Source organism: Alternaria hordeiaustralica (genome assembly GCF_023758085.1).
Source record: "Alternaria hordeiaustralica strain BMP 2776 chromosome Unknown scaffold_41, whole genome shotgun sequence".
Taxonomy (NCBI): Eukaryota; Fungi; Ascomycota; class Dothideomycetes; order Pleosporales; family Pleosporaceae; genus Alternaria; species Alternaria hordeiaustralica.
In genome coordinates, this window is record NW_026056813.1 from 143,706 (window position 1) to 156,888 (window position 13,183).

A 13,183-nucleotide genomic window follows, 5' to 3' on the forward strand; every position below is an offset into this window, starting at 1 on the left:
CATCTTGCCTGCCGCCGCCTCACCACACCAAACCCGTACAACCCGCCAACCATGGCTGCGATACCCACCTCCCTCTTCCGCTGGGTCGTTCCTGCCGCCATCGGCGCCAGTGTCGTGCAGAGCTCCCTCTACGATGTCAAGGGCGGAACCCGCGCCGTCATCTTCGATCGTCTGTCGGGAGTCAAGGAACAAGTCGTCAACGAGGGCACCCACTTTCTGGTACCATGGCTGCAGCGGGCAATTGTCTTCGATGTCAGGACGAGGCCGCGCAACATCAGCACCACAACCGGCAGCAAGGACTTGCAGATGGTCACACTCACACTGAGGGTGCTGCATCGCCCAGAGGTCAAGCAGCTGCCTAAGATCTACCAGGTATGTCTATGCCACCCCGCACTCGTGCAGCAGGCAGCTTGAGGAATTGCATCTAACGCGCTAGTAGAACCTCGGTCTCGACTACGACGAGCGTGTCCTGCCCTCCATCGGTAACGAAGTCCTAAAAGCCATCGTCGCCCAGTTTGATGCCGCCGAACTCATCACCCAGCGAGAGGCCGTCTCGAACCGCATTCGCACCGACTTGCTCAAGCGCGCCAACGAGTTCAACATTGCCCTCGAAGACGTCTCCATCACTCACATGACTTTCGGCAAAGAGTTCACCAAGGCCGTCGAAGAGAAGCAGATCGCACAACAAGAGGCCGAGCGCGCGCGTTTCATTGTCGAGAAGGCCGAGCAGGAGAGGCAGGCCAACGTCATCAGGGCAGAGGGTGAAGCCGAGGCTGCCGACACAATTTCAAAGGCAGTAGCCAAGAGTGGTGATGGCTTGGTGCTAATCAGGCGCATTGAGACACAGAAGGATATTGCGCAGATGTTGGCGAGGAACCCCAACATCAGCTATCTACCCGGCGGTAACTCTGGCGGCAATGGCGGCGGTTCAAGTGGAGGCAGCTTCTTGCTGGGCCTGAGGTCATGAGCGTTTGAGGATGTGCAAGGTTGAGCGGAAGAGGAAAAGAAGATAACAAAGAGCTGGACGAAAGGCGAAAATGCATAGCCAGCGGGGTTGCTGTACAATATATTGACATGAGCATGATAACGCTTCTCTACAATCGAAGGCCGGAGTCTCTTCTCACCTCTCATTGTGTCTACACGTACCAGGCGTAGTGTCGGCTGGGAGGTTGTCTACGAATAATCCCCACTATTTGCCTTGCTGACACTGTCCTAACAATATACAGCACCTATGCATCGAGCCGATCGATACTCATTATTCAGCATGCTCCGAGAGACAGCAGCTTACACAACGATCGTAGAGAGAATAACGTACCAGTGTATGATCACGCGAAATATTGTCGCGAGAACTGGAATACCTCCTACACCTCGGCTCGTGTTTGACAAACCTTGCCGCCTGAGGCCTCTCAGGTTTCGGTACACATCTCTCCGCCCAAAGATTCAAAACTTGTTCATGCATTGCCCGAGAGGAAACGGGCTTTCGGAAGCCGCGAGGCCGCACGTGATAGTTCGCATGCATGGTCTGCATTTGGCAGCCGGATCTACACTCGGTGCGAACATGTTGCGATTCGGCAATGGGGTGTGGGGGTGTTTCGTGTGACGCCGGGTTATAGGCCTGGGATGCTGCTGTCCGGGAGGCCGAGTACGTTGAGTCGGATAAGAGAGTTGGCGACTTGAAGTTGGGGGGAGAGGGTCGCTCATTCCACGTGAGAGATAGATGGTATCGGAAGCATCCAACCACCGCAACTTCAATGCCTAGATGTTTTCTTTTTCACACATCACGTCCATAATCACGAAGAGCTTCGTCCTTATCGTTCGAGTCCTCTTTACCGATGATCAGCCGCAACCATCCCCAGCTATGAGACGTCATGCAGGATCTGCGTTCCACCTTGTTTCGGAAGGCCGCAACACCATCATGGCGGGGGGACCTCGTTACATCCTAGCCGCAGATCCCGAGGGATTCACAGACGTCAAGCGGTCAGCGATACTTTCCGATGGTCGCTGAACGTTCCGCATGAAGACGACACCGGTGCTGTGGGAATACAGGCTGTCTCTCAAGGCAACGACAAAACGATGGCGGTCAAACGACTGCAACACGGCACATTTGCGGGGGCCTGCCCATAAAGTGTTCGTGTAAGGTAGGAGAACCGCTGCGCCACGCTATTCACTCAATGCGTGACCTTGTCTTTTGCCAGGCTGTCCAAACGATAGGGTGGGAGAAGTGGTGTCGAGTCTGGCGTTGATGCCCCAGGTTATCAAGCGGCATTCTGTTGTGGCTGAGCACTTCAACAAGCCGGGAGCCAGCCAATCACGCCGCGTGTGGCCGTACAGCGTGGCTTGACGGTTTCCTCTCATCGAGGCAGGCTCACCGGCAGGCACTCTGCAAAGTGCTCCGCCCGTGGATGATTCCAAGTATATACATGCTAGCTGCGAACGCGAGAGGCGAAGGTTGAGTACACGTCGTCTCTTCTTACGTCTTCGGACCGCCCGTCTCGCTTAGCAATGGCGATCCAGCAGCGCAACAAGCAAACGAGCATCATCCTCACCTTTAGAATCCTCCAATTTGTCAAACAGCTTCGTCGTCGTGTCAAGCCGCGTGTGCAGCATGGCTCAATCGATGCGAGCCCTCTTGGCATCAGCCTCGCGCCGAGCCTCCGAAGTGTCGCCCAGAATCCATCACGGATCAGCGTCCAGGATGCGAAGCAGTCGCGTCGCGTCGCCAATCGCATCTGCAAGAGTCAGAAGGGTGCGACGTTCACTCGACCGTCGCGCAACCTGCAGACGCCGGCTTCGGCTGCTCCCGCAAGTCGAAACCTAGGGAATGAGGTGCAACAGTACGTTCACGGAAGCTTTTGTTTAGTTTCAACTACTGAACCTGCGGGCCTAGTATGCTTCGCTACGTCGACGGCAAACTCCATGTAGCGGGAAACGCGTTCTCGTCTATCGCGGACAGCGACAGGCTCTTTCTCAAACACGACAACGCGTCGATCTTGGAGGCTCGTTCCATGAACGAAACTATCCAGCTCCTCGTGGCAGTACACGAAGCGATCAACGTGCTTGCGGGGTGTCGCCGGCAGTATGGTGACGACTGGCTCTTGGCCCAAGGGCTTGACCTCGGACTGATCCTTGACGAGAACTTCATTGCCAACTATGAACATCTACTGCTGCGGCTACAGACAGACCTAATCGAGTCCTTGGCACGCAAGGCTCTGGAGGAGTTGCTCTGCGGCGATCACGACAAGAGGCAGCGCAAACTCCTGGCCTGGTTTACAGAGTTCGCTGAGAAGCCACAAGCGCTCAGTACCTTCCCATGGACTATCAAACCGTCGCTAGCCGTTCTGTGGGGAGTTTGCTGGATGTTTTACGAGGGAACTGGCAAAGACCGCGTGCCGTACAACAACGTGCTACACAACCTCAATCTGTCGTGGGATACCGATGCATCGTCAGACTGTATGTGTTACATTTCTTTCCGCCCGATGAGGCTTCTGCTCAGGTGGATGACTGGTTGCGATTGGTCGAGCGTGAAAACACGAAGAAGGTTTGTGGTTATCCCGATTGGTGCTAATGCATTGCAGACCTCAGCTTTGGCCAAGAGCTGATTGGCGAGCAGCCGCAGCATGCGACGCCTGCGACAAACGTCCATGTGGACCATGCTCCATTCCAGGCACGAAACACGGAAACCTGGGAGCCCGATCTGAGTTTGAATGGTCTTGCGGACAGGCTGCCAGTTCCAGTCCTGCGGGTTAGTCAGGCTGGAGAAGGTGCGGACCCAGAGCCGCGACCAAGTAAGTGCCTAGTGTCCCGTGTCCGTTTGAGTTGAGTCACGACTTCTCTGCCTACCCTGGGTTTCAGGCTGGACTTGTTCGCAGCTGCGACTAACAAATCCAAATCCAGATACTTATTATGGCGTATCCGCACCAAACTTCCAGGCAGTTCCGCCCGTTAATTTTTATTCGCCTCAAGATCAAGGCATTGCTGCGCCACCTCTAACGGCCTTTCCGCATCTGGGCTCCGACCACGAAATTCCTTGGCACTCATATACGTTGCCACCTCAAGACAGTCCGCGTCATCTGATCACTTCTACTCAAGATCCGAGAGTTAGAGTCACCGGAGCGGCGGGAAGCGATCTCTTTGCTCAGCCACAAACTGCCTTCGCGTCTCCCGGTATATATCAACCAAGCCGCCAGCCTCAGGCCCAGCAACACAGTTACAACCCTCAGTATTTCAACCTTGGATATCCAGACATCATGACTGAGCTTTCGCCAAACCCTACTTCCATGCAAGTGCCGCACGAGCACAAGCGGAACATTTCCATCAGCTCGCTCACCGATATGCCTACCCCGGTCAGCATGAGCGCTCGATCACCTATGACCTCTCCAACTGCTGGCGAACGACAAATCATCGTTACAAGCCCGCCCCGAAGCCACAGCAGGGGACTTTCTGTAGACTCTTCGCAAGACGGCGATGACGACGGATCACTACGGAAGAACCACAGCTACAAACGCGCCGAAGAACCACCGCGCAACGAAGACGGCAAGATGGTGTGCAAGTATCAAGAATGCCGCGGTACATCTTTTGACCGAAAGTGCGAATGGAGGTGAGTGATAGTATTCCCAGACTCACACGAACAGACACTGACGTTTACAGCAAACACATGGACAAGCATGACAGGCCTTACAAGTGCAACGTCAAGGGCTGCGAAAAGCTCCAAGGCTTCACTTACAGCGGTGGCCTTCTTCGCCACGAACGCGAAGTTCACAAGATGCACGGCGGCACCAAGAAGTCCCTCTTCTGCCCGTTCCACGACTGCAAACGCAGTTCAGGCGCCGGCTTCACGCGGAAGGAAAACCTCGCTGAGCATGTCCGCCGTGTTCACCGCAGAACCTCAATGTCGGCAGATATGCATGGCTTGATCATCCGCCGCGACATGGTCAGGCGTGAGATGGAGGGAGGTTCTCCCATTCCTGAGTCACGCACCTCGGAGTCACCGTACAACCGCACCATGGACTACCGAGAGGAAGATGAGATGAGTCTGAAGCGCAAGCGACTTGGCTCTGACTCTGGCCTCTCGGACCGTGGCAACGATGAGATGCGCTCTGAGATCAAGCGTCTCCGACAAGAGAATGAAGAGAAGGACTCGAGGTTACGGCAGCTCGAGCAGGCAGTCATGGCTCTTCAACAGAGTCATAGGTGATGATGATAACTTTGAGTTGCTGTCACTCGATGCATTTCCCGGCGTTCTTCCGCTTAGCCTCATTCTCTGTTCTATAACTTCACTGTCGCTCACTGTACATATCACTTGAGCGTTTTTGCTTTCCTTGTAACACCCCTAAACTGTAATATCTCTATACTACTTACGCACTCTACGCATGGCTGGCACATGTTCACCCACGATAGCTATGATACCAAAGACTGCGATGGAATGGGTCGGATAGGATAGGGGATGGATGTGGAGGATACGGACAGATGATACCTCGCTCAAATCTATAGATGGAATATGCCACTCGAAACTATTGTACTGTAATTTAAAAGATAAACACTCGAACCCTCTTCATTTTTGCACTTTTCGTGATCTTCTCGTCTGCCGCGGCATGAGGTTGAGTTTGGCTTTTGGCCCCCAAAAACAATGCACACCTTAGCCTCGTTCGCAACGCCCTTGGTGCCTAGCAGGATTGCCTTACCCGCGATGTCTTACGGCAGAAGGGCGCGTGCGCTATCTGCCTAGACAGACGTTCGCATATGCCCAGGCAACCGTGCCGCTATTCATGCCGTTACGGGTGTGATATCCGAGTACGAGGTGCATCGCGAGAACCAGAGTATGCACTGCGTAGCATCACGTCATTTGCGCTCTAAAAAGCGCCTTCCACAGCTTCCGGCTTATGCTTCCTTCAAACATTGTGATTACGGTTGTTGCCTTCTCGATGTCATGATCCGACGGACTCCGAACGGACATTCGCCTTCTTAGTCACATCGCCTCAACACATGCTTCAGCTTCAAGTTTTGGGTAACATTCCGCTGAGGCAAAATTTAGCCACAGCAGCCACGTCGACCGAAAGTATGACTCCCACCCGCCTCTCCTCTTCGCCCAACAACCCAACAACTGTCGTTGTCGCGACCTGATTGGGCGCCATGCCAGGCCATGTGACAGCGTGTTAGCGCGTTTGGTGCAACGTGTTACGTGTCCTGATGCCTGATTGTGCCGTGTCTTGCCGCCTGTTGGCAGAGATGGATGGGACGGGTGGGTGTGGGTGTGATGGGGAGAGAATGGGATGGAAGAGGGTAGATGGGATGATAAATGGCGGGTGTGGCGGTGCACTGGGCCTAGAATCGCGTGGGTGGCAAGGGTGCGAAATCGTGGCGTTGGCGCCTGGCGGCGGCGATCATCGTTGGACCTGCATGCACGACACGCTGCTCGCTCGCTTGCATCGTGACTGCCCAAGCCTGCCCAAGTGACCTCGGGAGTATCAACGCGACGACGTCATAACGTTGTGGTCGCTTTCGCGTACGTCGCAATGTTTCCATGATCAGCAGTGTTGGGTTTACGATTGTGGAGCCTGCGCGTAGGGAGGACGCCTGACTGTGCCGCAATGCTTTGCCCTTCACGCTGCACAACAAGACGACTTCATTCTCCTTCTCTTCTTACCCATCGTTATGTCCAGAGGCTCCAGCAATCATAGAGGCCGGGGTAGAGGCCGGGGATTTAGCAAGCCCAACGTCCGCGTGCTATACCACGACCGCTTCGAATCACCCAGAGAAGACGAGCACAATGTCAGCCCTGCATGGTTTGAGCAACAGAAGCAGCGTCATTCCCAGAACCATGACCCAAGCCTTCGCAACTGGCTTGCTACGGAGGTCGACGCATTGAAAGCATACCACGATGGCCACATGAATGCAGATGAGGCGGCATTATCCATGACACACCCAATTTCCACCTCGCCTGTACCAGCATTAGGAGGCTATTCTGATGAGGTCCTCGCTGTTGATGACTTATGGGGAGTCATCATAGACGCTCTCATGGAATGGCCATCCACACGTGTCCCAGAGATCTTTACGCTACTGAATGCGATCGGAAAGGTGCCGGGTTACATCCACAAAGGCGAGGCTCTTGCTGCGGGGAAAAAGCTCACATGGGCACGATTCTCGTACTTCGGCATGGCCTGGCACGAGAGGGCTCACTATGACATCCATCCAGGCCAAATTTGCCGGCAGTATTCCGATTCAACCTTGGTCGAATTTGGACGGAAATCTTATTTGAAGATGAAGGACCTCGAAGCTCAGTTGCATGCGAACCACGTGTTTAGGGTGGACAGCAAAACGATTCGATTCATCATCCGAGCGCTCGAGAAAGAAATCGACCAGAGCGACGAGCAGCTTGCCACAGATGAAGCTACTGGTTATGATCAAATCAAGCTTGACTGGCACATTCCCGCCGTCTCCTATATGTTCAAGTACAATGGAAGCGAAGTCTACGACGAAGTTGTGACTAAGGGATTGGGGGATTGGACAAGGGGTCAACTGCCAGATGAAGCAAGGGAGTTCCAGAATGGAGCTGAGCGATGGTTATTTTGGAGGAGACGTCTGGAGGAGTTGTCTCAAGAACATTTCGATGACGAGGTAAAGGCCGCTGCACAGGCAAGCTTGAAGTATATGTCATCGGTCATTTAGCGTTACGAGATTTTGTGAATGAAGAGACTGCAGCACAGGTTATGACACGTACCAAGCGAGGGACGTTAGTTCGTTCGCGGTGGAACATTGTAGCTTTGTTGGTCTCTGGTGAACCACAGCGAATTCTGAAATACATGCGGGCGCATTCGAAGAAGTGCACGCTCTGAGAATGCAGCCTCTTCGCCGTGTAATCGCTGGCAATCGAGCGCAGGGTCATTGGCCCACCCGCGGTTCCTCGCGAAGCGCAAGCCTCCCGCTACCAAGAACAGCACCCTCGAGAATTTTTGGAGAATTTATGGCACAGTCAAAATCCCTGACTTCCGGCCATCGATTATCCCATCTCCCTTCACCACCTCCTTGCAGGTGACTTCCTTAAGAATGGTACGACTCAGCAGCGAGATGTCCACCCCGATAGCTACACCTCCCGCATCCGAGAGAGGCGGACGCTCGCCAACCCGACCGGTCACCACCCCCGGCGGTGATGACAATACTATCACCAGCGTTCTGGGAACCATAGCTTTCATGTGCACCTTTTTTGTGCTCATTTTGAGCATTTACGTCACCCTATCCGGCACACCCGACGAGTCGCAGATATACCCTATCTGCTTGTTGGAACTACCAGTTGAGCGCCTACTCGCTCTTACTAGCCAGAGGAAGCACTAAGCATATACAGTTGTTCATGATAATCCTTGTAGCTACCTCCGCCGCTTTCTCAAAACTCGCCTCTGCCACCCATCCAACGACCAATCGAGTATTCCTAGCTCTCCCTGTACCCCTCTTGGTCCACCTTGCCTCCTATGGCATCTGGGCTATTGTTCCCGATCCAGTCACACGCCTGCATGCGATATTCCTTGGGTTGCCCGTAAGCCTCGCCATATCAGACGGTCGCACGGTGTCCTAATGTCCGCAGTTTCTTCTATTCCTGATTTCGATGATAATTTTCATTGCTGTTTGCCCTTCAACTACCCCTAGAATTGGGGCTAGTTCGCTGGATTTGATGGTATAAGGCACAATGAGAGAGGCATTTGTGTTGAACTTTACGTTTTGCGGACTTCAGGAAGCGGGTGTTGCGGCCCATGAGTGTTTGTGCGTCCCACAATCTCGATAGGTTGTACAAAGAGCCATCTTTGCACTCACACTGGAAAGACGACGCACTGACAAGTGAATCGATATGTACCTAGGTACGTAGAGGTATTGGACGGCCGGTACACGTGGAGATTTCTTGCTACCAAGCTCCGTAATTTAACAATACTTCTCTCTTCAAGAAGACCTAATTGTATAGGTACATATAGATTTTAGAAGTTGTAAGTCGCTCGTTGCGATAGGTTATTAGGAGTACCATAGTACAGAAGTAACATTACCTACTACAGTACAGCTTCGCGCACACAGCGATGTGAGTCAGAGGCAGAGTATATTTTCGCTACCAAATAGCACTGCCTTTAAAAATCTCTTCTCGTACCAATTTAAAGACTCTCCGTCGCGTCCGATCCTTACACATCTTTAAACACTACAATTAACTACACTGACCCTACATCGAATACCAACGACATGGCCCAATCAAACCCTACCGGAAGCTGCGACGCTTCTCAAGACGGCAGTACTAGCAGGGGCTTATCACCCTTCCTCTCGCTACCTGCGGAGCTTAGGGTAGAGATATATCGATTCGCCCTCGTATCGTCGGGGTCTATCGTGTTATCTCGCTACCCTACCATCAGTCTTCGGTCTTGCGATGACAAACCGGCTGGTGTTGCCCTGTTACGCACTTGTACGCGAATTCACGCCGAGGCAACGAATGTCTTATATGGCGAAAACCAGTTCCGATGCCTATCCGAGATCATGACTTGCAGCATCCCAGATTACCTCCCCCGATCTAGTTTTCGTCATCTCAAAGAGCTCACGATCCCAGCACCGTTCCGGGGATACGTCGACCACCTTCAAAACCGGCTGCATCGGTTGTCGAGCGCATCTGACTACGATCTGCAACCAAACGTCATCAATCCAAGCCTCTGTCGGATGGATTTTTCACCAAATCAGGCGATCTGTCAGCTTCTCAATGCAATCGCCAACGCTCCGCATCTACAGCAGCTCAACCTTCTACTCGACGAAAGCCGCGTGTACGAAAGAACCCATCGAATCTCAATGGATGACTGGACTTATGAGAATTACAGCGGCTACAGCTTCATCAACAACGAGGATGTTTGGGAAGATCTCACAGGTCTATTACGGGTCAAGAAGGCGTTACAGATCACACTCATTCAGCTTAAGTATTCGATCCCGGATAGAAAGCAACTCGCTTCCAGAAAAACAAAGCGATTCTTGCGTGCTATGAGGTCTCGATTAGGGGTGTGGGATGTGCGTGAGATGTATTAGCATGAGATAGGTAATCTACGGGACGATCATAGAACTATACCTGCGGCGAGGGAGGAGCACAACCCCGATGAATGGCTACGGGCGGTTCGAACTCTCTTCGAAGACTAGCGGTGTCACTCATAGTATCCACGGCTCCTGTGGAAAGTGCACGTTGGTGGAAAGTACTAGGCTCTTGCCACGTTTCGCTGTCATACCGGAGACGAACGAGTCAAACAAGACTGGGCCCGTGAACAGCAGTCTTATATACTATGTTCTTAATTAAGCATCTACATTACAAGTCATTATCTATCCCAAGTATACCCAAAGTCGCGCTACACGAACAAAGGTCCGTACCCTGTTCCATCACCTCTCTCTATATCTGCCATCATCGGCTTCTCAAAAGCCACCCCGTTGTCAGCCTCGCCCTCGGTAACTGGCAGCGGCATCATTCTCCAGTGATCTTGAATCTTCCTTGCACTCTCCAAAAAGCGATCCTGAAGCGCCGTGTACCCAGGTACGGTAAGCTGCCAGTCTCGCTTCTTGAACTCTCCATTAATCATAACATGCTTGATGTCGCCTACGTTCGCGTGCAACATAATGGCAGCGATCGGATCGGTCCAGCCAAGTACACTCGGAGCGCGCCCGTTCCATACCAGTAGGTCTGCTTTGGCTCCAGGTGCCAGGATACCAATGTCGGATCGTCGCAGTGCGAGCGCTCCGCTGCGAGTCGCGAGAAGGAAAGCCTGGTTGACAGACATGGGATTCTCGGCCGGAAGATGGCGTCGATCAACGACTTCGCGGTAGAAGATCTTCCTGACACTCTGGAGCCACAATCGCGCTTGTGTCAGTATATCCGACGAGAACGTGAAGTGTGTGTCGATGCCTAGAGCCGCTTGGTCCATGATGAGGTGGCTGCTTGGGTGCAGATGACCGTAGTGCATCTCAGACTCTGGGGTGGTGGATATGTAGTGATTGTACTGTCGCAGGAGGTGCGCGTCGGTCGCGCTGTGATAGCTGGCATGTGCGAAAACGATCGGGATGGATTGGTTGAGGAAGTCGAAGTCGTGCAAGACCTCGGGGAAGTTTGGAGCGCCATAAACACCGCCGTTTGCGTGCGTTGAAACTACGGAGACGTTCTTCTCACTGGTAACAGTCAGTTATGTGTTCGTTCTCGTGGGGTGCGTACTAACATTGCTAGATCAAGGATTGTGCGCGTTTGGTTCCTGTTGGTGCTAGCGAAACCATCGTATGAGATGCCTAGCTTTGTAGGCGAGCTGTCAAAGCGCGCATCGTTGACCAAGTCGCGGAAGAGGTCCATCTGGCCTTCGACGGTAAAGTTCGCATAGTCTTGGAAGTAGTATGCAAATTCAGTCCGTACTCCGCTCTCAAACGTCGCGTTCAGCGCAGCCATGGCGTGCGCTGCAGACCAGGTGCAATGAGGGTAGTCCAGAATGGTAGTGACACCGCCATTCAGGGCCTCGTACAACCCGACGAGCTGGCCAATGTACACATCCTCGGGCGTGAAAAATGTATTGGCGGGCGAGTCAGTTCCATAGCGTTCAAAGTATCGCATCAAGGTCGTGTTCGATCCCAGGGTCTTGAAGGCCGTTTGCCAACTATGACGATGAGTGTCTATGAAGCCTGGGGAGATGATGTCGTTGGTGGTATCGACGACCTCCAGGTCAGCCGGTAGAGTGCCATTGTAGGATCCAGAGAAAACAGCGGTTATGGTGTCGTTCTCGACCAACACAGAACCGTTCCTGATAACATCGAGATGATTGGCAGAACTGTCCCAACCAATTACTGTCCCACCGGTAAACAGTGTTGCTGCCTTACCAAGCGAGACGCACGATGCGAACGCAAGGAGAGAAAGCCGGCCTGCACCACCAAAGATCATTCTGAAGGAGTTTGGTTAGACGTAACTTGGCTCTGCGGTTCCACCGCGACCAGCAACTTATACTCCATCGTCTACGCAATCTGATCTCCCGTCTGCTCGATCGTATCGTAGATGCCGACTCTTGGCCGACGCGTGTGAAAATTGTTCATCGAATTCGTCGCTCTTCCACATTCGATGACGTTCAGCCAAGAGCAGACCTTGGAAAAGCTTGGGAGAATCTTCACGATGGCCGCTTCGGCAGAGACGGAACACAACCGCTTAGGCCACCCGGAAGAAGTGCCCGGTGGAGCTGGACCACTGCAGTGTTTTCCGCACACGCCAGAAAGCGGTCAGCCTTTCTAGTGCAAAGGTCACATGCACCCAGCACTGGCCCTTCTCCTGAGTGCTTAAATACCGCTGTTCCCTCCTCTTTTATTCTGCATACTTACCTTCTTGCGATGACCCAGCTCAAAGATTGGGTTCATCTAACAGTCTCGTCTGCATTGCACAGCGCGGTATGGGACTGTTACGAGCTTCCTTCGGGGATCTCGGCGGGGCAATTTTTGTTGGTCTGCTTTCGAGCTTTTCATTGATCCCACTACCCTGGTGGTGGATTGAGGAAGAGTTTTCGTGGAATTGTGTGTGTGTGTGTGCGCGCGAGGATGCAGGGGTGACGGCTGAAGCTTGTTACCGCGACGAAGGCTCGCGAAGGTTTCGCTGCGTCGAGCTGTAACGGAGTAAGGCCGTAAAGGTACGTAGTGACAGAAGACGCGAATGCACATAAATAGTGATCTAGTGACACGGTCGCGCTCCGCGGGCTTTGTGGCTTTGTACCTGCCAACTGGGTGTTGCTTAGCTTGGCGCTGCCAGATGGGGCGCCCATCGCTATCTCGAGATCAATGTGCGACCACCAAACCTTCGATGACTGTACACGCACCTCTACGTCTGGCAGTATGGGCTGAAGGCCAATGAGCAAGCGTGTTCCATGATCTAAGATAAGCTTTGCAGTTGGGGTCGTGGTTCTGTCTCGAATACTGCGACATGCGACCAACTGGAATGCGCCGAGCCTGCAGCGCCTGCACCACCCGAGGCCAATAACGACTTCACCTTCGCAAAGGACCGACCTACCCGAATACCAGTCGCCTGATCTCCTCTACTCTCGCGATGTAGTGTTGCCGCATTGCCGTATTGCCGCCTTTATCCAAGCTGCATCCTTCATAGGCGCGCGTATTCTTCGAGGAGTCAGATGACGTATGAAGGAGATCTCATACAGGCGTTCCGGTATCTCGGCAC

The 13,183-nt window shown here is 53.2% G+C and overlaps 4 protein-coding genes across 4 annotated transcripts; 3 read left to right on the forward strand and 1 right to left on the reverse strand.

The window, feature by feature from the left end:
* Positions 1 to 51: 51 nt before the first annotated feature.
* Positions 52 to 967, forward strand: PHB1 (Prohibitin-1, subunit of the prohibitin complex (Phb1p-Phb2p); the record flags this gene model as incomplete). Its single annotated transcript, XM_049393017.1, has 2 exons — positions 52 to 372; positions 440 to 967. 2 exons carry the CDS (start codon positions 52 to 54, stop codon positions 965 to 967), a joined length of 849 nt encoding a protein of 282 aa, XP_049239276.1.
* A 1,535-nt stretch (positions 968 to 2,502) lies between these two features.
* J4E84_010463 (uncharacterized protein) lies at positions 2,503 to 5,194 on the forward strand (the record flags this gene model as incomplete). Its single annotated transcript, XM_049393018.1, has 5 exons — positions 2,503 to 2,834; positions 2,888 to 3,450; positions 3,576 to 3,785; positions 4,243 to 4,597; positions 4,648 to 5,194. The coding sequence occupies 5 exons, from the start codon at positions 2,503 to 2,505 to the stop codon at positions 5,192 to 5,194; spliced, it is 2,007 nt and encodes a 668-aa protein (XP_049239277.1).
* Positions 5,195 to 6,651: 1,457 nt separating this feature from the next.
* Positions 6,652 to 7,665, forward strand: J4E84_010464 (uncharacterized protein; the record flags this gene model as incomplete). The annotated part of the gene is made up of 1 exon (XM_049393019.1): positions 6,652 to 7,665. One exon carries the CDS (start codon positions 6,652 to 6,654, stop codon positions 7,663 to 7,665), a length of 1,014 nt encoding a protein of 337 aa, XP_049239278.1.
* Positions 7,666 to 10,346: 2,681 nt separating this feature from the next.
* On the reverse strand, positions 10,347 to 11,911 carry J4E84_010465 (uncharacterized protein; the record flags this gene model as incomplete). Its single annotated transcript, XM_049393020.1, has 2 exons — positions 10,347 to 11,157; positions 11,205 to 11,911. 2 exons carry the CDS (start codon positions 11,909 to 11,911, stop codon positions 10,347 to 10,349), a joined length of 1,518 nt encoding a protein of 505 aa, XP_049239279.1.
* Between the last annotated feature and the right edge of the window lie 1,272 nt (positions 11,912 to 13,183).